Source organism: Festucalex cinctus, chromosome 19 (genome assembly GCF_051991245.1).
Source record: "Festucalex cinctus isolate MCC-2025b chromosome 19, RoL_Fcin_1.0, whole genome shotgun sequence".
Taxonomy (NCBI): Eukaryota; Metazoa; Chordata; class Actinopteri; order Syngnathiformes; family Syngnathidae; genus Festucalex; species Festucalex cinctus.
The window spans coordinates 2,514,682-2,535,883 of NC_135429.1; the positions used below are offsets into that span (position 1 = coordinate 2,514,682).

Sequence of the window (21,202 nt, forward strand, 5' to 3'; positions counted from 1 at the left end):
AGCGGTGGAGTTTTACGCCAACGTAAGCCACCTTTCCGCTCATGTGACAGCCGCCTCGGCCAATCAGCTCCCAGGAGCTCGGTCCGCTCAGCCAATCACAAGCTGGCAAACTCGGGACATTGCCCTCCGCTTCGTCCGGTCCGCGTTTGCTTGACACACTGTAACCGCTCGCAACATTTTCGAGTGGAAAACCTTTCAAGGCGCACAAACGGGACAGCTAAAGAGGGAGCTACGCTGTGACGGTAAGCCAACAATAAAACCATTCCATGGTGTTTTATCGTGGAAATAAACGACCGTTCGGCCAGTTTCGTTCAAAACAACAGTTGGTGTGTTCAAGTTACTTCCTGCTCTTGACAAGGCCAAGAAGCCAAGTTCCACTCAGGCTACTTTGAGCTAGCTTCGCGTCGCTTGGTGAGTTTCGTGTAGTTTAACTTTATCAATAACTCCGTTAAACTACATTTCGGGGGTCATTTGAGACCCTGAACGTGCTATTGAAAATTTTTTTAAAAAAAAGTCCAATGTGACATTTCCACCGCGGGGTATCAAGTGGGGCGCGGCTAGAGACTTCATGGCCCCTGGGAAACAACAACATGAATTCCAGGTTGGGCCACATGGTGATAACATTCCACCCACATTGTTGTAAAACAATGTTTACCTTAACTTCACGTACACATAGAGACACTCAGGGGAATTACAAATAAAAAGTTGAAAGAATTTATGTCAAATGACGGACTTCACCGTCCACTGTGACGCCCTTGCATATGAAGCTTATAATTAGGAAACCCAAATGGGGAAAAGGAAGCTGTACTTAAAGGCACTGCACTGGCTTTCTGTCATTTATCATTATTTTGTGGACATATTTGTCAGTGTGGTGATTTTGTTTGGTGCTTAAATATGTCTATCGTCGGGTATGCCGATTATGGCCTCCCCCTAGTCTTGCTCAGAGAAAAAGCGAATGATGTTGACAAAAAATAAAATAGTTTTGACTAAAGTTGAAAACTGACTGCTCACTCTATTCACAGCCTTGTTGTTAGTGTAAGTAAACAGTGCACCTCAACGCCGGTGCACTTTGAACTGCAAATCATGCAAAAATGCAAATAAAATGAATGAATCTGCTCTGCTTTGTTGTAGTGTGCATTTAGAGTGGGGAGTTTTTGCACTGCATCATTGGCACAATCAAATTGTTCACCACCGAAACTGGTGACAAGACAAAAGCTCGAGTTTTGCTTCTGCTTTACGCTGTCTGGCTCAGTTTATTTATATATGTGACTACAGCTCACAAGGCAACTAAGAGGCCGACAAAGTCTTACGTTCCAGACTCAACCACAACCATAGATCTCATACATTGGAAACACATTAAAACACACGTTTTTAACAGCCCTTGTGTCTCTTCTTTGTACTTTTTTGCTCACACAGTTCTCCGAATAGTTACAGTGTACTTGCTTCAAATTGTTTGTCACTACTGGCTGAAGATTACTGGAACATTGAAACATAAATCGGAAAAGAATTAAACATTGTATATTTAAACTTCAAAATGTTCACCCAAACACAATGGTGTGCTGATAAAAAAAAATAAAAATAATCTTTTTTTTTTAAATAAGAAAATTACCGTTGATAGTATTGTACTTTATTTAAAAAAAAAAAAAAAAAAAAAAAAAAAGTCATGTGATATTAAATTAGAATGTATAAAATTAAACAGTGCATTACCATAATTCAATGGGTATTGTGCCGCTCACTTTGGTGTGGGCATCTTGGCCACCAGGGGGCACTAGAAAACTCAAATTTTTGCTCTCAACAAACAAAAAAAAAAAAGGGGAGGATGGTTCATAATCATATCTTGAAAAACCCGTAAGCCTACTCGGGGTACCACTGTAATTTCTTCAAACTAAAGTGAAATGATGCGATATGTGGGTTCATGGAAATGAGCATACAGTAATTCTCAGCCTCACAGCAGCCGCTTTAACACAGCAGAACACTCACCCTAATACAAAAATTCAAAACCATGTATTTATTGACCACCTCATTACTTCCAGGGTTTGGCCTGCCTCGCCCGGCCACAAGCCCTCCGCCACCATGCCGCTGATTACTCGCAACATCGAGCCGCGCTACGTGTGCCGCCAGCCCATCCCGACGAGCATCCACAGCGAGCTGGAATGCGTCTCCAACAACAGCCTGGCCGCCATCATCCGCCAGCTCGGCTCCCTGAGTGAGCGCGCCTTGCCGCGCTGCACCGGCAGAAATCTCCAATGATGCAAATACAAACGTGTTTTTGTTTACGCGGGCAGGCAATCAAGCCGAGGACGTGTTCAGGGGGCTGTTTGACGAGGCCAGAGTCTTCTCCGGCCGGTTGGAGGCTCTCGGGGATCGAGTGGACAGGCTGCAGTTGAAAGTCACCCAGCTGGACCCCAAAGAAGAAGAAGGTAGGATTAATTTATGGTGGTTGGGGGAGTTAAAAACTTATGAAAGCGTATTGTATTCACTTGGGGGCAAAAAAAAAAAAATCCTGTTTTTCTGCCTATTTTTTCTGGGGAGCTTTTGTTTTTGAGTACCAAGTTTGTTCTGTTTTTTTTGTGTTTTTTTAAATAATTTTTTCTGTTTTACTGAATATTTTTTTTTCTGTAATTTTTTTTTTAAAAACAGGTGGAAAGAATACTCAGAAAACAAGAGAAAAAAATATTCAGAAAAACGGGGAGAAACATTCAATAAAACAGGGGAAAAAAATTATTAAAAAAAAAACAACGTGTATTGACTATCGGCTATCCAGTCATATATACAAGTCAGTGGTCTGCAACAAGTTACTTGGAGTTAAGAGGTGAAAAAAAAATACTCAGAAAATCAGGAGTTGGTGCTCTGTTTTTCTGAATATTCTTTCCCCTGTTTTTCAGTACATTTTTTTAAATGACAGAAAAAATATTCAGAAAAATGAAAAAAATTACCCAAGAAACAAAGTTCCCCAAAAAATTAGTCAGAAAAGTAGATTTTTTTTTTTCCAAGTGAATGCAATACACTTCCGTAAAGACTTGCATCTAAAAATGAATAACTGAATTTACAAACCAAAAGCAACTAAAAATGAAAATGTGTTGTGTGCCAGTGTCTTTGCAGGCCATCACCACACGCAAGGCATTCCGCAGCAGCCTGACGCAGGACCAGCAGATGTTCACACGGCCCTCGCTGCCCATGCCCGTGCTGGACACCTACATCACGTGTGACCCGCCTCCGCCTCTCGACTACCTCAGCCCGTACCGGTACGTTGCTCAGGACAGGCCATATATACGGTAACATGCGCGCATCTTCCCGCCACTGTGTTATTTCATCTAAAATATTCGCAATGAAGGCTTAAAAAAAAGGGGGGGGGGGGCATTATGACGGTAGACCACATCAACCTTGCAAAGCGTTCATGTAACGGGTTAGCCTGTGTTGGTGTTTGCAGTGGTTCCCCTTCCACTTTTACGGTGAATTTTTACATCAAAAACATACCTGAAAAATCGTTCAGATTTACGGGGTGACCGTAAATCTTCAAAAAAAAAAAAGGCAAAGTAGATTGTATCTTACATTGGCGTGATAAAACAACTTTTTTTTCAAAAGTATGATCTTATGTGAACAAACTCAGAATATATCTAAATTTGAGCAAAAATATGCCAAAAAGCTATTGTCTTATTTTATGTATTTTTTATTTAATTTATTTATTTATTTATTTTCTCAAAAAAAAAAAAATTAAGTCATATCTGTATCTCAAAAAATGTAATTTATTTTAAACAGTAGTTGCATTTTTATAGAAGGTAAAAGAACATTCTCATTTCTTCTGATATAATAATTGAGTACATAGAGAATCTTGCAAGAATAAAGTGGTAGTTTTTGTTTTTTTTATGTCCGTTTTTATTTTACGATTTCCCATCCAAGATAATCCATAATCTTATACAAATAGGATTAAAACAAATAACCTATCCATGTTAAAAAGCCTTATGTTCTATTTTAGGGTGTTCAAAAATAATGATGGCAGATGGAACCAATGAACATATTATGTTCTGTGAATTAATATATTATGCTCTGTGCAGCGACGATGGAAGGGAGGCCCTCAAATTCTACACGGATCCCTCCTATTTCTTTGACCTGTGGAAGGAGAAGATGCTGCAGGACACCAAGGACATCATGAAGGAGAAACGAAAGCACAGAGTGAGAGTCGCGCACCAAACACCGCAATTTCCTCAAACAGCAGAAGCGGCTGCCTCAGTGGACGCCACCCGTTCAGGAAGTAGCTGCAATTACCTCTTGTTTACAGTGGCGGTCGTTAAATAAGTTGACCGCTGAGCCCATTCCAACTCCCTTGCTTCCTATACCAGCAACACCCAAAAAAAAATGTAGAGCATAGAGAATTGTCCCGAGGTGTCTCTGTGTGCCCTGCGATTGGCTGGCAACCAGTTCAGGGTGTAGATAGGCTCCAGCACCCCAGCGACCCTTGTGAGGAGCTAGCCAGCATTAGTTAGCGGTTGGATTAACATTATTGTTGGAACAGTTATAGCTGTTGGATTAATGTTACTATAATTGTTAACTATAAATGTTAACAATAATTGACTTCATTTTTTATTTCTTTCAGAGTGAATCCACCTGCTGTCTATCCCATGTGTTTGTGCATGTTGCATTTGCTAGCTGCATATTTGAAAGGGGGTGTGTCATGTGTATCAATGTGACAGATTTGCAAAGACGAGATTTTGCTCAAATCATATTCGTGTCATTTGTGTTCACGAAAGAAAATGTCCATAGATTTCAGTCCAGTTTTTATTACGTAAATATATTTTCATCTTTCTTCGTTAGTCGACGAAAATGCATACTGATTTAGTCCCAGTTATTGTTTTATTCTATTCTAGTTTTAGCCCGATGAAAAATGTGTGTTGAGAAATTATTTTTGTTTAATTTTTGTTGACGGAATTAACACTGTCTACCCAAAAAAAAAAACATATGCATGCTAAACAAGTTCAAGTCCAATTGCTGCCCTGTGTCGAGCAGAAGGAGAAGAAAGACCACCTGAACCAGCGGACCCTCAACCCGCGTAAGATTAAAGGCAGGAAGGAGGAGTGGGAACGCCGCAAGATGGGCGAAGAGTTTGTGGTGCCCAAGAATGAGATGATGTAAGTGGACGTGACACTTTTTAGCGCATTAGTCCCATCTGAACACAAACAAACGTGACCATTTTGTTGGGCTTTTCCCTCCCGGGGAAACGTGAGCGCCGCAATCACGAGATAGACAAATTAGAGCCACCAGTGCTTGTACGTTTTAGGAGGTCATCTTCTTGTTTTGGAACTAGCAGACAAAATGAATGACAAGTGATGTTATTGAATTTCCCATAATCAGGCCTTCATTATCCTTCAATAAATGACGTTTGGCCATTAAAATGTGCCATTAAAAGCGCTTAAAAATGTCATAAACAACTTTTTGTTCTTTGGTAAACATAGGAGATGATTCTTTATTTTATACTACGGTAGATATTTAAAGATAAAAGTACATACGGTAATCTTTTCACAAAATTTTAGTTCTTGTGGTATAATATTAAGCCTATAATGAGAGTCTTACCACAATATTAGTCATTTTTCAAGATGGGACGTTTTTGACCAAATGTTTTGGCTATTTTTTTTTTTTTTCCATGAATAAGTCAGAATATTATTATTAATGTTCATTTTTAAATAAACATTTAATTATTCTTAAATAAAATCTAGTTATAAGTACTGTAAGTTTAAAATAAAAATTCAAGCTGTCTTACATTTATTGAGCTCTTATGGAGACACTTAAACCGATTTTTTAGAAATTTTTATTTTTTAATGCTAAATTTGTATCTTTCCAGAGGGGAAATTTTATTTTTGTTGTTGCTGTTATTGTTATTTTATTGCATTATTATTATGGATGGATGATTTGGCCAAAAAAAAAAAAAAAAAAATTATTTATTTAGTCATTCAAGACGGTAACGATTTTAATCTAATAAACCCAACAAACGTTTATTTAAAGGTTTCATTTATTCAAAAATAATTCCTATGCAAACTGTTCCGACAACAAAAACTGTATACGGATTCTAAATCAGCTTCTGAATACACTTAACATTATAGTTTGTGCTTAATTGCCACAATTAATGAAGTAGTTGGTACATATTGTATGAACATGTCTCGTAAAGCACCCATGCTGCCACTTGTGCAAAAATGACAACTCAAATTAACATCTGAATGCAACACAACATAAGAACAGTAGTTTTTAATAATCCAGAAGACAAAATTTGACTTCATGATTTAGCTCATTTTCAACGATTTGATTTTCTAAATGAAGGTTAATCAAATGAATTTGATTTTATTGCCCAGCCCTAATATTATTATTTTTTCCCATCTGTGTTATGCTCCTCTGCCGAATGTTAATGGAAATGCAAAATCCCTGGTGGAGGTAATAAATAATGTTGCTTTCAAAGGAGCTCCATGGATGGTCTGAACGGCAGCCTGGGATCCGGAGACGAGGGCCTGGATTTGAGCACGGGCTCTTACGCGTACGAGGCACTGCCGCCGCCCGGCCCCGACGACTTCCTGCCTCCGCCGCCCCCTGACATGTCGTAAGTCGAGATTCACGCCGCCAAACACAGTCGGGGGAGGTGGCTGCATTTGGAATCAACCAATCACATTCAAGCTCCCCAGTCATCTGGTTCCAACTGTAACTAGCACAAAGTAATTAAATAACTTAGTGGAACTAACTTACTGATAACTAAAGCAAAGTAAGCAAAAAAAAAAACAATGTCGGAAAAAATGTTCTTTGTTTATGATCAAAAGCACTTGAAATGGCGGCATGAGTTTGAATGTTACTGGTTCTTTCTGAACACAGAAACATCCCAGCTCGATTATTGCCAACTGTAACTCCGACTTAAAAGGCCTACTAGAACATCTGAGCTTCATTTGGGCTAAATCGGTGGCACTTCAAATGGTGGCAGGTGTGCGCTGACTCCCGCTGAACACAAGTTTAATGTTTGAACAGGCCCAATGATGAGAAGGGTTTGCACACCAAGGTTATTTAATGGAGTTAATAACAAAATAAATATTCTTATAATCACATTTAAAATCATCCCCAAAGGCTCATGCATTAACCGGAATAAGGTGGGGGGGAAAAAAGTGCGGCACACATGAGATGACGTCGCTACCATGGCGTGTTTTTTTAAATATTGTGCAGAATAAAATAAAAACAAACCAAAAAAAAAAACTAAAACTAATAATGAAACTAAAAGTAAAAGTGCACTGCATACTTTTGCAACCACAATGCTTTATTTTTGCTGAAACAAGATTTGATTTTAATTTTAATGTTTTTTTTTTATGGTAATAAAAATTTTTCTTGCGCCCTGGAACATGGGTGTGTAGACTTTTCCAATGGACTGTATCTGTTCCATTGTCATGCGCAGGTACATTGACAGCGGCGCCGGGAACCATAAGCGCATCAGCATCCTGAGCCCCAACCACCCGCCCCCGGCTCCCCCCGTGGCCTCCCCCGCGTCCAACTCTCGCCCCAACCTCTCCCCTCCGCCCGCCCCTCCTCCCCCACCCCCGATGTCCGGCTTCGGGGCGCCGCCACCGCCCGCCGGCTTCGACGGCCCGCCACCACCGCCCCCGCTCTCGTGCTCGGGCCCCTTCGTCTCGCCGCCCGCCCCGCCCCCGCCGCCCGCCATGTCCGGCATGGGCCCGCCTCCTCCGCCCCCCATGCCCGCCAACGGGGCCTTTTCTCCTCCACCGCCGCCGCCGCCGCCCCCTGGGCCGCCGCCGCCGTCCTTCGGCGACCCCGCCCCGCCCACTCCCGCCGCCGTTCCGCCGCCCTCCAGCGCGCCGCCCAAACCGCAGCCTTCCCCCGCGGGCGACGCCCGCAGCGACCTGCTGCAGGCCATTCGACAAGGTAAGTTCTTAACGAATCCGCCCTTCTGATTGGCTTGACAACAATAAAGCCCCCATTTTTCCACATAAAAGGTTTTTTTGTTTTTTTCCCCCCATTTTTAGATAAAAGTTGTATTTTGCAATATAAAAATAAAAATAAATTGAAAAATAATATATTACAATTAATTTTTTTTAAATAATTGAGATTTCATAATATTACGAGACAACAAGTTGTATTTTTTGGATATTTTGCTTTTTTACTACGATAAAACCAAATTTATTGGAATTGAAGGCAAATGACATTCAAACAAATACATTTTTCATGCTGTTTTTTTTTTATATATATATTTTTTTTAATCTGTCAAGAAAGGGTTAGTACACGAATATAATGCAATTTTTTTTTTTTTTCCTTTCAAAAATCTTTTCTTTGTTCAATATGTATTTTCTGAAATTGTCATTTTTCATTAAGTCGTCTTTTGTTTGTTTTTTTAAAACAACTTGTTTTTCCGCTGTTGTCCTCCAGGCTTCAACCTTCGCAAGGTGGAGGCCCAGCGAGAGCAGGAGACGCAGGATCACTTCGGCAACGACGTGGCCGCCATTTTGTCCCGCCGCATCGCCGTGGAGTGCAGCGACAGCGAGGACGACTCGTCCGAGTTCGACGACGACGAGTGGTCCGAGTGACGGCGCCGTCTGTCTTTGTTGCCATCACGTTCAGGTTCGCACAGATGAAAAAGTTCCATGTAGTCACAATCACATTCCTTCACTTGTTGCTATTTATCTTATCTGCAGCCTCTCTAATCAATACGCTATCTTTAAGAAGTACCATATTTGTTCCTTCGGGTTGTTATTTTTTTGTTTGTTTTTTGTGGCGTCATGGGAGCAATTTCGAACTTTTTTTTTTTTTTTTTTTTTTCTTAGTGTATGTGTGACCCAAAGGGGGAAGTTACAAGCGGAACACAAATACATGACTTTGAAATGAAAGTGTAAAAGTGACAAAATGGTGGGGACCACCTTACTTCTCAAGTGCCTTTATTTTTTTTCTTCATTTTTATATATAATTTGAAATTTGTGTCTACGTATAGTCACATGCGGCTCGCTTTTCCAAAGTGATGATGTTGTTTTGTTCATGTTCCCAAAGACGGTCTAACAAAAGTAAATATATTTTGCCTGTTAAAAAAAAAAAGAAACAAAAAAAAAGAGAATAAATTTAGCAGAATTTATTCACCCGTCTCATCGGTTCTGATGTCTAACGTGCATGACTTGCTCTAAAAAATGTTCCAGATGGATGTTTTCAGGGGGGAAATTTGCCTTTTGTTGTAGTAAAAAACAAACAAAGTCCTGAATAGCTTTCTTATTTAAGGGGGAGTTGAAATTAAAAAAAATCTAACAATTTTAAATTAATAGAAACATATTTTCAAGTATCATGCCATTTAAGTAAAAAAAAAAAAAAATGGAGAAATATTTTTCTCATATTGGTTAGATAGAAGCAAATTTTAGACAAAGATGATGACTTTGGTCAAGATTTTTTTTCCTACAATTTTATTGAGTGCAATTTGTCAAAATGAAAAGTTGTTTTCATGACAATTAATGTATTTTTGTTTAGTTGCATTGACATAAAACAATGGAAAAAAGGCTGTCGCTTTTTAGATCAATAATTATTTTTTTAAGCACTCATGATTTTTTAGAAGAATTTCCCAGAAGTCTTTTAGTCAAAATTTTCAAGATTATTATTTTTTTTCCCCAGATGAAGTCATGTTTTCGACACGTTTTTTTTCGACACGATTTTAGGGATTTTTTTTTTTTTTTAAGTCATATTCTGAGAGTTAAGTTGTCTATCGGGGGGAAAAAAAGTGTTATATTTATATGATTATTGTTTAGATATTTGAGACATTATCAGAATGTATCAAATGTAAGGTTAAGTGCTTGTTATAAAATCCATTTAGCCCATTATAAATTCAGACCTAAGTTATGTAAAGTGAAACCTTCAGTCTACTCAAAAAAAAAAAAAAAAACTCCCCGATCTTATGCAATCACTGAACACCGCAGTGTTAATGCAAACTGAATCGAGGGCCCGACATCTCAAGCTTTTAGTGCGCTCGCGATCCCCGACGGAAGAATGCTGACATCATTCAGTAGGGAGAAAAAAAAAAAAGCATATTTATTATTCATCAGTATAAAATATTCATTCATTTGACAAAAAAAGGTTGTGCAACATACAGTCCCAATGGCTGAAAAGTGCCTTGACAGAGAGCGTGTGCAAAATAGAATCTGAGCTCTCCATTAGAAAGTACATTGTGTTTGTAGCACACATTTCAAGTACATCACGTTATTATTACTATTATTATCAAGCTTTTGGATCCAATTAACTCAACAACATGACTTTCATTTTTCTCTCTCCATAACCGCACAAATGTCATTTCAATCCGCTTTTATTTACGAGCGACTGATTGTTTTCACTCGGCGGGATCCCGTGCAGCTACAAGTGGGCTGATTTGTTGGCAGGAGGCACAAATTCAAGTCTGGTAGTAGTGGGAGTTCCTCCAAGATGGCCGCCGGCCAGGACAGTTCAGAACGTTCTGATGAGGACGATAAGGGGGAGGAGGACCTCACGTCCTGTTTCCAAAAAGGAAAAGTGCTGTTTTTTGTGTGTGTGGGTGCGTGAAAGGATTTCACGATGCGAGCGCTACTGTGTGTTGTGCGCACGTCTGGCATAGATTGCGGCGCTTTGGCGGAGGCGCCGGTTTTTTGAAAAGATCATAAAAATGCACTTCATTTGTCTCCACGTGTGACTTCCAGCAATTCCAAAGAAACTTTTGGTACGGAATCAGGTCTTGATACGAACAAGAAAAAAAAAAAGCCCCTTTCACGCTGTTTTTTCCTGGAAATTTGTGCATGAAAAGTTTCCAGCTAAGTATCCCTGTTACCTTGCACAGCCGCTGCAGCTACTCGCATTTAGATAATTAGCCTAATGGCAAGTGCTTTTAATGCAAATGCTGTGAGTCCATCAAATTTGGTACCTTATACAGCAGTCCGGTTTGGGGATCCAGCGTGAAAGGGTATTACCTCCTCCAAGGAGGCTGTTGCTTTTTTCCCCCCATTCACCTTTGACAGTAAAAATATACAAATACGTCAAACATAAAAACCCCCAAAACATATTAATTCTCAAGAGCGTGGGCCTCCTCCAAGGCCAAACAATGTTTATTTAGGGGGTATCCAACCCCTGCATAGGTCTGAATTTTATCACGAGAAAAACATCAAGGTAGGGAAATTCTGGATTTACATGGAAATGATGGCTTTTCCTTTTGACTCATTTTCAGTCAAGTATGTTCACACACGTCCTTCGCAGCCGCCGGCCAGTGTAGGATAGGACCTCGAAGAAATTCTGGTGTGGATTAAACGGGTTTTATTTCCACATGATTTTTTTTTTTTCCCCTTCCAGAACCAAGTTTACCAGAGTTTCAGACTGTCCCCCCTCCATCCAGGATTTGTTTACCCCTGAGATTTCAGATTACAACCCCTTGACCTGCCACCCACCAGATCTGGGAATCCAACCCTCTCCAGATTTATCATTATTATTATTATTATTATTATTATTATTATTACCAGAGCCTGGATTAAACAAACTGAATTTTTCCCCCTCTTCCTTGTTTCCCCCACCTCCCAAGATTTTGGATGTTTTTTTTTATTCCCTGATTCGGAGTACACCTCCTAATCCAGTATTATTAGATCACTGCCCCCTCAAAATCATCATTTTTCTCCCGCAAGATCCAGAATTTCCACTGCCCGAAGAGCCATGAATCTCCGGAATATTTCCCTTTCCAGATCCTGGATTTCCTGTCCCCGGACCACGAATTCTGGCCAAGAGTCCGTCCTGATTGACTTGACGCTGGCGTCCTACACGTCGACGGGGCAGTGCACTTGTGCGGCCTGCCTGCGGGGGCAGCAGGCGTGCAGCAGAACTTTGCGTATGTCTTTGTTCCTCAGGCTGTAGAGCATCGGGTTGAGCAGGGAGCTGAAGGCGGCGGGCACCAGCGTGGCGTAGGTGTACAGCGGCGGGCTGGACGCGTCGCCCAGAAGCCCCCACAGCGAGAACGGCATCCAGCAGCCCACGAAGACTCCCAGAACCAGCACCAAGCGCGAGAAACCCCGCCCGCCGCCGTGCTTGCCGCCGAACGAGCGGCTGGAGGGCAGGAAGTGCCTCTGGGTGGCGATGGCGTTGGCGTGGCGCCGCGCCACCCGGCAGATGCCGGCGTACAGCTGCAAGGTGGCCACCACCACCGCCAGGAAGCCGCCACACAGCAGCGACAGGTACGTCCGAGTGAGGGGCGGGGCCACCGAGCAGGAGGCGGGCTCGTCCAGGCAGTTCCACCCCATGGCCGGACCGGCGCCCACCAGGCAGGCGCCCGCCCACACCAGGAGCAGGAGGAGGGCGGCGCGCCGGCGCGATCGTCCCGAGCCGTACGTGAGGGCGTGGCTCAGCGAGAGGTAGCGGTCCAGGGCCACGCCCATCAGGCTGCACAGCGAGGCGCTCAGCGACGTCACCAGGAGTCCCGACGTGGCCAGCTCGGACCAGTCGCTGGGCGCCAGGCAGAAGCGGAACAGGAAGCGGGCCACCAGCGCCACGCCCGCCAGAAGGTCGGCCAGCCCCAGGCTGGCCAGGAGCAGGAAGACGGGCGCGCGCAGGGACGGCGTGGCGAGGATGGCGGCGACCACCACCGCGTTCTCGGCCGTGATGACCGTCCCGGAGACGCACAGGGCCACGCCCCATGCCGTCAGCGGCGGGGATTCCCGAGCGGAGGCGCCGCCCTCTTGGCGGCCCGACGGCAGCATGGCGTCCGCGGCCGAAGACTCCTCCCACGACAGCTCGGACGCGTTCAGTCTCATGACTTGCGAGAGAGACCGACGCTTGTACCTGAGGAAATAAACGACGCATTTACGTTCAAGTGCTGAAATCATCGAGACCTTTGGAAAACACCTGGAATGGTTTTGGTTACAATTTAAAAAACAAAAAAAGAAGAAGTTGGGAAATGGGGCCAAAGAAAAAGCCATGAATTTTCCATATGAAGGGATTTCTTTTTCCAAGCGATGGGTTTGGTGTACTAGATTGTGTAATTTTACAACCACTGCATTAGGTGGCAGTGGCGAGCTCATGATCAGAGTGTGCAAGGAGGTTCATATTCTGATTCTGTACATAAAACCGTTTAATAGACAAATTATATCTTTAGTTGTGGTGGAGAATTGGGCGGAGGGTGAAAAATTATTATTCATATTCATAGTGAGAGAAAAAATTATTTGTAAAAATTTGAAAAAATATTTATTCCTCCCGACCCCCCAAAAAATTATGATTCACAATGTTTAATCCAGATACATCCCCCCCCCCTTTGATCTTCTACACTTGAAATTCTCCACCCAACAAAGATTTAGAATTTTTCCCTCACCAAAACCCGACCATCAACCCCATCTCAGGATCTCGGAGATTCGATTCAGAGCCAATGAAGACTTTCATCTTGGCTAACGATCGATGTGGAGGTTCCTCACCTAAATACAATCCTCAGTTTCCCCTGCAGCTTTACTTAGACATCAATTCCAAACTCGTGTTGGTGCGCGTGTGATTAAGTGCTGGGGAGTGTTGGCCGCCCCCCCCCCACGGATGTTCAGACACAGTGTTCGGCCCACGGACACACGCGCATACCAGCATGCCGCCCCACTGCCAATTAGGTCGCGCTTGCTGTCATGTGCGGACTCCGTTACAGTGCAAGGAAATCACAACAACATGCGTTGTGTTGTTTTTATTTTTAATAAAATGGATAATTGTGATGAGTAAATCGGAAGTAGCGAGTGACATGGGGTGTTCGTGATAGAATATTGGGGGTGGGGGGCATATTGCACCCCTTGTTGTGTAATCTGTGCGCCATTGAGAGTGAGCGAGCAATAGAGATACATCTAGATATTTATATTGTATGGCATATTTATACAAGATGTGTGTATATAGACATATACGGTATTAATAATTTACCTTTTAGGAAAAGATGGCCTGATGTCCTCTAATGTAAGATCCAAAAGGGCGCAATCAAGCGGTCTCTCCTGTCGCTCTCTCGCCGTTCTTTGTGCACTTCCGGTCGGGGAGATCCGCTCGGTGGTCCCGCTCCTGTCCACCGGAGAAAACAAAATCTCCTCCTCCTCGTTGGTTGCTCCGAAGCAAGAATGGATGCTGAAGGTCTCAGCGCGCCGTCCACAAGAAAGCGGCCGTGACGTCACAGGCTGGAGCCGCCCACCAATCAGAAGAAGAGGATGCAGGAGAGCGGGGGGGCGGGGGTCGCGGTGTATGCTGGCGTTATTTCATTCAGAAAAATGCGGCATCGAGACGAAGACACGCCCACTGCGGTCCAGCGCCATTCTTGTTATCGTTTCTTGTAAGTAATGTCCAAGCACATGTACAGGCATCATCATACATTGTAATACAGCCCCCCCCCCCCCCCCTTTTTTTTTTTTTTTTCTTGTCAGGGTGCTGTCCACGGTGCTGAAACGCAGTAATGACTCATGGGGACACACGGCGGCCACTTCATTAGGTACACTTGTTGACGCTGGCTTTTTAATAGGATTTAAAATGCATTTTCGTGATGACGTAGATTGAACACGCAAGAAGGTCAAAATATTAGGAACAACTGGCAGTATAAATTAAACTATTTAAAATGGTTTTTTTTTTAAAGCTGCATTGTACAGCATATGCATTGTTTTATGTTGTTACTGGATTATTTTAACTTTTTTTTACCGTATTTTTTATATTCATCTTAGCATTAGATTTATTGTACAGGAAGATAACCATTAATCGATTTTATACTTCAATTGATTCCTTTATTTATTTCTTTTTTTTTTATACATTTTTAGTTTTAATAAATTGTAAATAGATTTAAGCACACTTGTTTGCGTTGGCTGTCCTAATTTAGTGTTCTTAATGAAGTGACCACTGTGTTTATATGTACAGTACTAGTATACAAGTGGACGTACGTTATTGCTGCATTAAATAATTTCACTTTTGGAGTTATGCAACATTTCCTCCGGTCACTTGTACTGTACTGCTTTTCTCACGTCTGCTTTTGCTGCCCCCTAGCGGGCAGCCACGTTACAAAAATGTCCCCCCCAAAAAAGACGTCCTTTGTATCAAACATCCTCAGTCATTAATTAACGTACGAGAATTGTGTTTATTGTCGTTCGTCCAAGGTCACCTCGCAGATACGAGAACGGCAGAGAGGCTTCCCCAGGTTTTGATGGCGCAATAGGGGGGGTGCAGCATCACGAGTGGGCGGGGCCTGCCGCTTCGAAGGGCCTCGCGACCAAATAAGGAAACTTCCTGCCTACGAGCTGACGACGTTGGCGGCTGAGCGTGAGTCGCGTTTTTCCTCTCCCAAATCACCTTAAACTTGCTCACGTATGCAAATGAGGCCCTTGTGGAATGATTGATTCACTGTACAGTGATGTGATGTGATGTGATGGAGGCGGGAGGGAAGCGTCGTGAGACCGGAATGAAACACCTGAACGAGTGTGAGATGTGGATGAGTCAGAACAGCAGCAGCAGCAGCGTGAACATCCGCCCACCAAAACACGCAGATGCACCAAGGCCTGGAGCCAGTCTATGGCTTCAAGATCAATATATTCCACAAATGTCTGTCTAGATCGCTCGCTGTTTAGCATCTTTTCTAGAGTTTTTATCTGCCCTAAAAATAAATTCTAGATAATAATAATAGATTATAAATTCTAGAGCTAGCTCGCTGTCTGGGCTCAATATAGTCAATATAGTTTAGCTTTGTCTATTGTACACCTAAATGTTTTCTGTTTATAACTAGCTCTGATTGATTGATTGATTGATTGATTGATTTGATTTTATTGAACATACAGCATAAACACACAAACAGAGAGACAGCAGAAAAGAAAATTTTAACATAAAAGAAACATAAAATCAGTCAATAACAATCTGCATGTTCAAAAGGGAGTAGGAAGATATAATAATAATAATAATAATAATCTTCCTTCTTAGTTAGTTTTGTAAACATAAAATGTAGTTTGAGTTAGTTTGAGTTAAAAAAAAAAAATCATTTTCGTTATTTTATTTCGGTAACAATATTGTTTTTTGAATGTTAGTTATGTATGTATTTATTTATTTATTTTTTATTAGTTTTAGTTAACGAAAATAACCTCCCTTCTTACTTTGACCATCTCCAAACATTTTTGTTTTGTTTTATTTGATTTGAACGGAGTCAAATGCCGTTTTTAAGCATATGTCGCGGGCCACTGGAAAATGGACGGCGGGCCGCAAATGGCCCCCCGGGCCGTAGTTTGGACACGTCTGTTTTTAATCTATTCTCAATCTGACTGTTCATACATTTACGTAGCAAATGTCAAGTGTACCTGTGTGCGTGTTTCAGGTGACCTGAGGGTGGGCGGGTCTTGTCATGGTTGCCTAGTGACAAAGTTTGGATCTCATTACACACACGCACACACTTTCCATCCTCTTGCTGCCATCGTCACGTCGCTCTTCAGCACTCGGCCTACTCGAGGAATTTGGATTATTATTTTACTGTTGGTATACTTTGTCCTTATCAATTGATTGATTTTTGATAACTCCATTTTTTGGTCCAGAATGCAGAATCTGTCCATCAAGATGTTCTTCTGCTGGCTGCTGCTGCTTATGATGATGATGGCGGCGCACTCGCAAGCGGGTAAGCGGGCTCATTCGGACTTTTTTTTTTTTATTGATCAGCCGTCCATCAAAAGTGCCGCTTCGCTCGATTGACAGCTCGTGTGCTTCCTCCCTCCAGATTGTAGCCGAGCTGAGTCATGTGACCTCTGCGTGGGCGACTCCATGCTCAACCTGACCGGCTGCGTATGGAGGTTGTGTCCCGACGGTAAAACACGCCGGCTGTAATTCTATCTTAGCACGGCAGCTGCTGCAATGCGAGCTGCCGTGTGGTTTTGTAGCGTGTGAATTATTCAGCATTCCGCAACACACGCATACTGTACAACAATACGCACACCTTTATGTCGCTCTCAGGTAACGACACGGGCATGTGTATGACGGACGAGGGCAACGTGGCCGACAGCTCCAGGAACTGCAGCTGGACCAGAGTGTCGGAGCTCTGCACAGGTATGACGCCGCCACTAGAGGGTGCTGTTTCTACCTTCTTTTTTTTTTTTCTTTTAACGTTTTAACAACGTCGAATACAGAATAAACAATGGAATATTGCTAGTAGGTAGAGAAGTAAGACTTTCTAGCAGACAGAAAGCTTCTGGCGGACAGGAAATAGCGAGTCCGGAGAGCTGCTAGCATAAGCAAGTTACTAGCAGACAGGACAGATAAGAAATAAGCGGGCAAGAAAGTGCCACTAAGAAGCAGCATCACTAGTGCACTCGGAGTTTCGAGCAGAAAGAAAGATTCTGTACATATGTATGACACGCCAGTTGAAGTCACTGGGCGGCCATCTTGTGACTACCACCTCACGAGCAGACAACTGTATAAACTATACGGCATACATAGAGATGAGACATATACAAGCTTGTAGGCAGGCAGTCTAAGGCCAGAGGCGGGTTGGGGGGTTTGTGCCGGGGTGGGCACTATTTTTTTTTAACAAGGGGGGGAAAAAAACAAACAAAAAAAGACCCCCTTTTTTTTTTTTTTTATCTCTCAGTTCCTTAGACCCCAATATTAGATTTGGCAGAAGCATCTTTTGTTGAATTACAGTTATAATTCTTTGATTAAAAAAATATACAAGTTTCCTCCTGCATGAAACATTAATCATAATTTATACATGTATTTAAAGGATACCTGACTCACTGGACAATTTTCAGCAGTGAAAAGTTCATATTTTGTCCAGAATTAACTTGATAACGTCATTTTTTTCCCCCATGTTCCATTAATACCTTTCAAAACTATTTTTTCCTCTTGCTGTCGACTGATGATGACATCATCATGGCTCACCTGTTTTCTGGGGTTGGTCAGCAAACTGAGCCATGATTGTCCGTTACCTCCTTCCTCAGCACAGGTGATGTCATCATCAGTCAACAGCAAGTAGAAAATTTACTTTTTAAATGTATTCATTGAACATGGGATAAAAATGAGGTTACTGCATTAATTACAGACAAAAAAAATAACTTTTGACTGCTGAAAATAGGTGAGAGTCTAGTATCCCATTAAGGCAAGTTGCAAAATGTCTGAAGTCCTCTTGTTTATATTTAATAAATTTAAAACATGATAAATCATGCTGTTTCTACTAAGTATCATCTCAAATATTCTCCGATTTCAATACTATAAATGTATAGGATCGTATGGTAAGTCAACATTTGTGATGAGTCATCCGACAACGTCGACGTTGGCGTTCATTTTCAGCAGGGAAATGCTAATCCAGCAATGACGCACACGCTAACCCGCCGCGTGTCGTTTTGTGTGCAGTGGTGGAGACGGTGGCCGAAGGAGGCGGTGACTCAGGTAAATGGAGTCGGCGTCACTCGCATCCCCCCCCCCCCCCCCCCAACCTCCCAACCGGCTGCATGCGTTGTCTCACTCAGGCTTGGGCGGAAAAGCGCGGCCGCAGCTCTCCCCGGCCCGCTTCAACTTGTCCAGCTTCATCGGCGGCGTCCTGCTGGTCATCTGCCTGCAGGCCGCCGGCGTGCTCGCCATGCGCTTCCTCAAGTCCAACGAGCAGAGCGACTACGACCCCATGTGAGACGCGCAACAAGAATACCTTCCACATACATTATTTTTAAAAGATTGGAATATTTCTAGGTAACTCATTTTTATCAACGGATTATGTAATCAAATGAATAAAAATCCAGTTTGTTTTTTTTATTTCACAAATATTTTCCTTTACTTTTGATTAATAATTCAATTAAACAATTTATATCGATTGTGATAAATTGATCAAAACAACTAAAGAAAATGCAGCACAACCAATTTAGGCGGGGGAAAAAGAGCAAAAATGATTAAATCGCAACAAAAACACGTGAAAATTTTTGATGTAAAATTACATTATTTACTATATTTTTATTGCATTGTTTGTTTGTTTTTTAATTTACAATAAATTGTGACTTGAGTTAAATATTTTTAAAAAGTATTTTAATGAACCAGTTTAGTTGGAAAAGGGCAATAAAATAAATTAAAACATTTAATAAATGTACATATTAATTGGCTATTTTACTCTTTTTATTTTTTATTTATTTTTTTACAATAAATCAAGTTGTTTAAAGTGACAAAAAAAGTGAATTAACCACCTCTATAGGAAACAAACAGTGAAGCTTGTGAAATATTATTAACACATGCAAAGTTTATTTTACTATTAAAAAACAAAACAAATTGTATTACTTTTAATAAATTAAACAGCCAATTATTTACAAAAGATAAATACATTAAAAATGAAAAACACATTTTAATCTATTTTTTGGGGGGGATACCAAATATGGGAAAAACAAAATAAATACAAATTTTACGTCATTTTAAAATGTTCTTATTATTCTTCTCATTATTTTTGTTTACAATAAATCAATCAACCAATGAATTAATTAGATCAACGAATGCAAAATAAATACATTTTAGGGGATACAATGCAGGATTAGTGTTTGAAACAGCGTCCTCTGGTGGCTATACAGGAAAACTGCAAGCACGTTGTTCCAGTATGCAAAGCAACCTTGAAATAGGTTTGGCGATTGGACGGTCCCATTTTCCTTTTTCTATGGCTTTTTTTTTTTTTTTTTTTTTTTTGAGTGTGTGTGTGTGTGTGTGACCCCACTACAGGCACGGTGATGGCACAAAATTAAGGTGTAATAATAATAATAATCATAGAACATGAAATCGACCTTTTTTTTAGCATTAGCATAGCAGCAAATATCCTCAGTACAAAATGACTCACTCACTGATTATTGATGGACAGAATTTTGCGACTGTCCCAATACTTTTTTGGCCACATTGCGCAATCAGTCTACATCCCCTCTGATGATGTCATCCGTGTATGTGCGTGCGCAGAGAGCAGCCTCAGTGAGGTGACCGACCGGCGGCGAAGGACGACGAAAGGAAGAGTGACGCACGGGACGGTGACAAGACAATGCGTTTTTACGATTGGTCGCCATTAACCCCCCCCCCAGCTGGAAACAAATCACTTCGATTCGACTCTTAATTTGTGTGTATTTTTGTGTTGAATTGTGTTTAGAGTGCAGTTTTTTTTTTTCTGTAGATACATTTGACATCAAGAAGGATTTTATGCATGCTAACATGCTAATGCTAAAAGATGTTGGATTGCTTGTTTTTGTGTCGTCACTGAAATAAAGTTAGAAGACGTATGTGGAAAATGTCTTTTTATTTTTCTTTTTTTTCTTTTGTTTTCCTCTCCAAATAATGCCGTTGAGGAAAAGTGCAGTGCGACGGTTTGTTCATTTTCACCTTTTTATATTCCAGTTCATTTCTCAAGTCATATTGGATGTTCAGTGTGGGTCAGGCTGGCATTCACCCTGAATGAGGCCTCTGAGGCGCTGCTTTCCCGGAACCATCACTCACTCCCGGTCTGGACTGGAACCAAAAAAGCTTGAAAGGACCCTCACAGAACCGCAGCAACCGTGGCCAATGTCCAATTTTGTTGACAAAAGAAGGGTAAAAAAAAAAAAAGTTGTTCTCATTCTGAGAGTTTCCTCCGTTTCCCACATTAATGTCGCCTTCAAGGACTGTTGGATATTTGACAACGGCTCACTTTTATCTGGGTGATGTGCGTTTTAAGTCATACTTTAAATGTTTATTCTAAAACTAAACACACATTGCACACTTTACTACTTTTTGTTTTAAAAATATCATCAGCTCAGTGTCAGACAAACAAAACCATGTTGACAGGCTAGCAAAAAATTAGCATTGGATGCTAATATGCTGTAACTTCTCAGAAACGTGAACTTTATTTAAAATTATTTTTTTTTAAATTGCTGCGATTGGCTGGCAACCAGTTCAGTGTGTCCAGTCCCGCCTACTACCCAGAGCCAGCTGAGATAGGCGCCAGCACCCCCTGCGACCAAAGCGGTCAAGAAAATGAATGGAATTTTAAATTGCTAATATTTTTAAAATATTATTTTACTCATTACGAACTTATTTTCGCATTGTTCTTTGGAGCTCTCTTGATAATCAAACACATTGAAAGTTTTCCAACTAAATAATGCATTAAAATACAAAAATCATGTGATTATTATTTGTTCCATCATCGCCCAGCTCTAGTTGGAAACTTAACATGGCATCCTTGTATGAAACCGCCGAACTCCACACACACAAACTCCTCCCCCCCAGGCACAGACAGGAGGCG

General features: G+C 41.6%; 3 protein-coding genes across 8 annotated transcripts; 2 read left to right on the plus strand and 1 right to left on the minus strand.

Moving 5' to 3' along the window:
• The first annotated feature begins 93 nt into the window (after positions 1-93).
• On the plus strand, positions 94-13,705 carry wasf2 (WASP family member 2). Of its 3 annotated transcripts, XM_077506657.1 has the most exons (10): positions 94-242; positions 2,034-2,206; positions 2,286-2,420; positions 3,092-3,245; positions 4,056-4,173; positions 5,005-5,126; positions 6,446-6,583; positions 7,418-7,902; positions 8,404-8,595; positions 11,703-13,705. In XM_077506657.1, the coding sequence occupies exons 2-9, from the start codon at positions 2,074-2,076 to the stop codon at positions 8,559-8,561; spliced, it is 1,443 nt and encodes a 480-aa protein (XP_077362783.1). In that variant the 5' UTR covers positions 94-242; positions 2,034-2,073; the 3' UTR covers positions 8,562-8,595; positions 11,703-13,705. The 3 variants fall into 3 exon arrangements, with proteins under 3 accessions (XP_077362783.1, XP_077362782.1, XP_077362784.1); XM_077506656.1 differs by lacking the exon at positions 11,703-13,705 and having other exon boundaries at positions 8,404-9,100; XM_077506658.1 differs by lacking the exons at positions 94-242; positions 11,703-13,705 and adding an exon at positions 265-411 and having other exon boundaries at positions 8,404-9,100.
• On the minus strand, positions 9,821-14,109 carry gpr3 (G protein-coupled receptor 3). Its single transcript, XM_077506659.1, has 2 exons — positions 13,897-14,109; positions 9,821-12,792 (listed from the first exon to the last, which is right to left on the minus strand). Exon 2 carries the CDS (start codon positions 12,762-12,764, stop codon positions 11,775-11,777), a length of 990 nt encoding a protein of 329 aa, XP_077362785.1. The 5' UTR covers positions 12,765-12,792; positions 13,897-14,109; the 3' UTR covers positions 9,821-11,774.
• cd164l2 (CD164 sialomucin-like 2) lies at positions 13,860-20,696 on the plus strand. 4 transcript variants are annotated; one of them, XR_013280122.1, is made up of 10 exons: positions 13,860-14,293; positions 14,385-14,449; positions 15,102-15,264; positions 16,518-16,597; positions 16,697-16,783; positions 16,930-17,022; positions 18,325-18,360; positions 18,441-18,594; positions 19,891-20,044; positions 20,320-20,696. XR_013280122.1 is itself a non-coding variant. In XM_077506660.1 (9 exons), the coding sequence occupies exons 4-9, from the start codon at positions 16,519-16,521 to the stop codon at positions 19,904-19,906; spliced, it is 465 nt and encodes a 154-aa protein (XP_077362786.1). In that variant the 5' UTR covers positions 13,860-14,293; positions 14,385-14,449; positions 15,102-15,264; position 16,518; the 3' UTR covers positions 19,907-20,696. The 4 variants fall into 4 exon arrangements, 2 of the variants coding, with proteins under 2 accessions (XP_077362786.1, XP_077362788.1); XR_013280123.1 differs by having other exon boundaries at positions 18,441-18,657; positions 19,891-20,696; XM_077506660.1 differs by having other exon boundaries at positions 19,891-20,696.
• Positions 20,697-21,202: the final 506 nt, after the last annotated feature.

Bases quoted from the DNA above. Each gene is read 5' to 3' on its own strand.
- gpr3 (XM_077506659.1), bottom strand. From the start codon at position 12,764: ATGAGACTGAACGCGTCCGAGCTGTCGTGGGAGGAGTCTTCGGCCGCG.
- wasf2 (XM_077506657.1), top strand. From the start codon at position 2,074: ATGCCGCTGATTACTCGCAACATCGAGCCGCGCTACGTGTGCCGCCAG. The intron at 2,421-3,091 runs GTAGGATTAATT...GTTGTGTGCCAG, and splicing joins GGACCCCAAAGAAGAAGAAG to TGTCTTTGCAGGCCATCACC. The intron at 4,174-5,004 runs GTGAGAGTCGCG...TGTGTCGAGCAG, and splicing joins AGGAGAAACGAAAGCACAGA to AAGGAGAAGAAAGACCACCT.
- cd164l2 (XM_077506660.1), top strand. From the start codon at position 16,519: ATGCAGAATCTGTCCATCAAGATGTTCTTCTGCTGGCTGCTGCTGCTT. The intron at 16,784-16,929 runs GTAAAACACGCC...TGTCGCTCTCAG, and splicing joins ATGGAGGTTGTGTCCCGACG to GTAACGACACGGGCATGTGT. The intron at 17,023-18,324 runs GTATGACGCCGC...TTTTGTGTGCAG, and splicing joins AGTGTCGGAGCTCTGCACAG to TGGTGGAGACGGTGGCCGAA.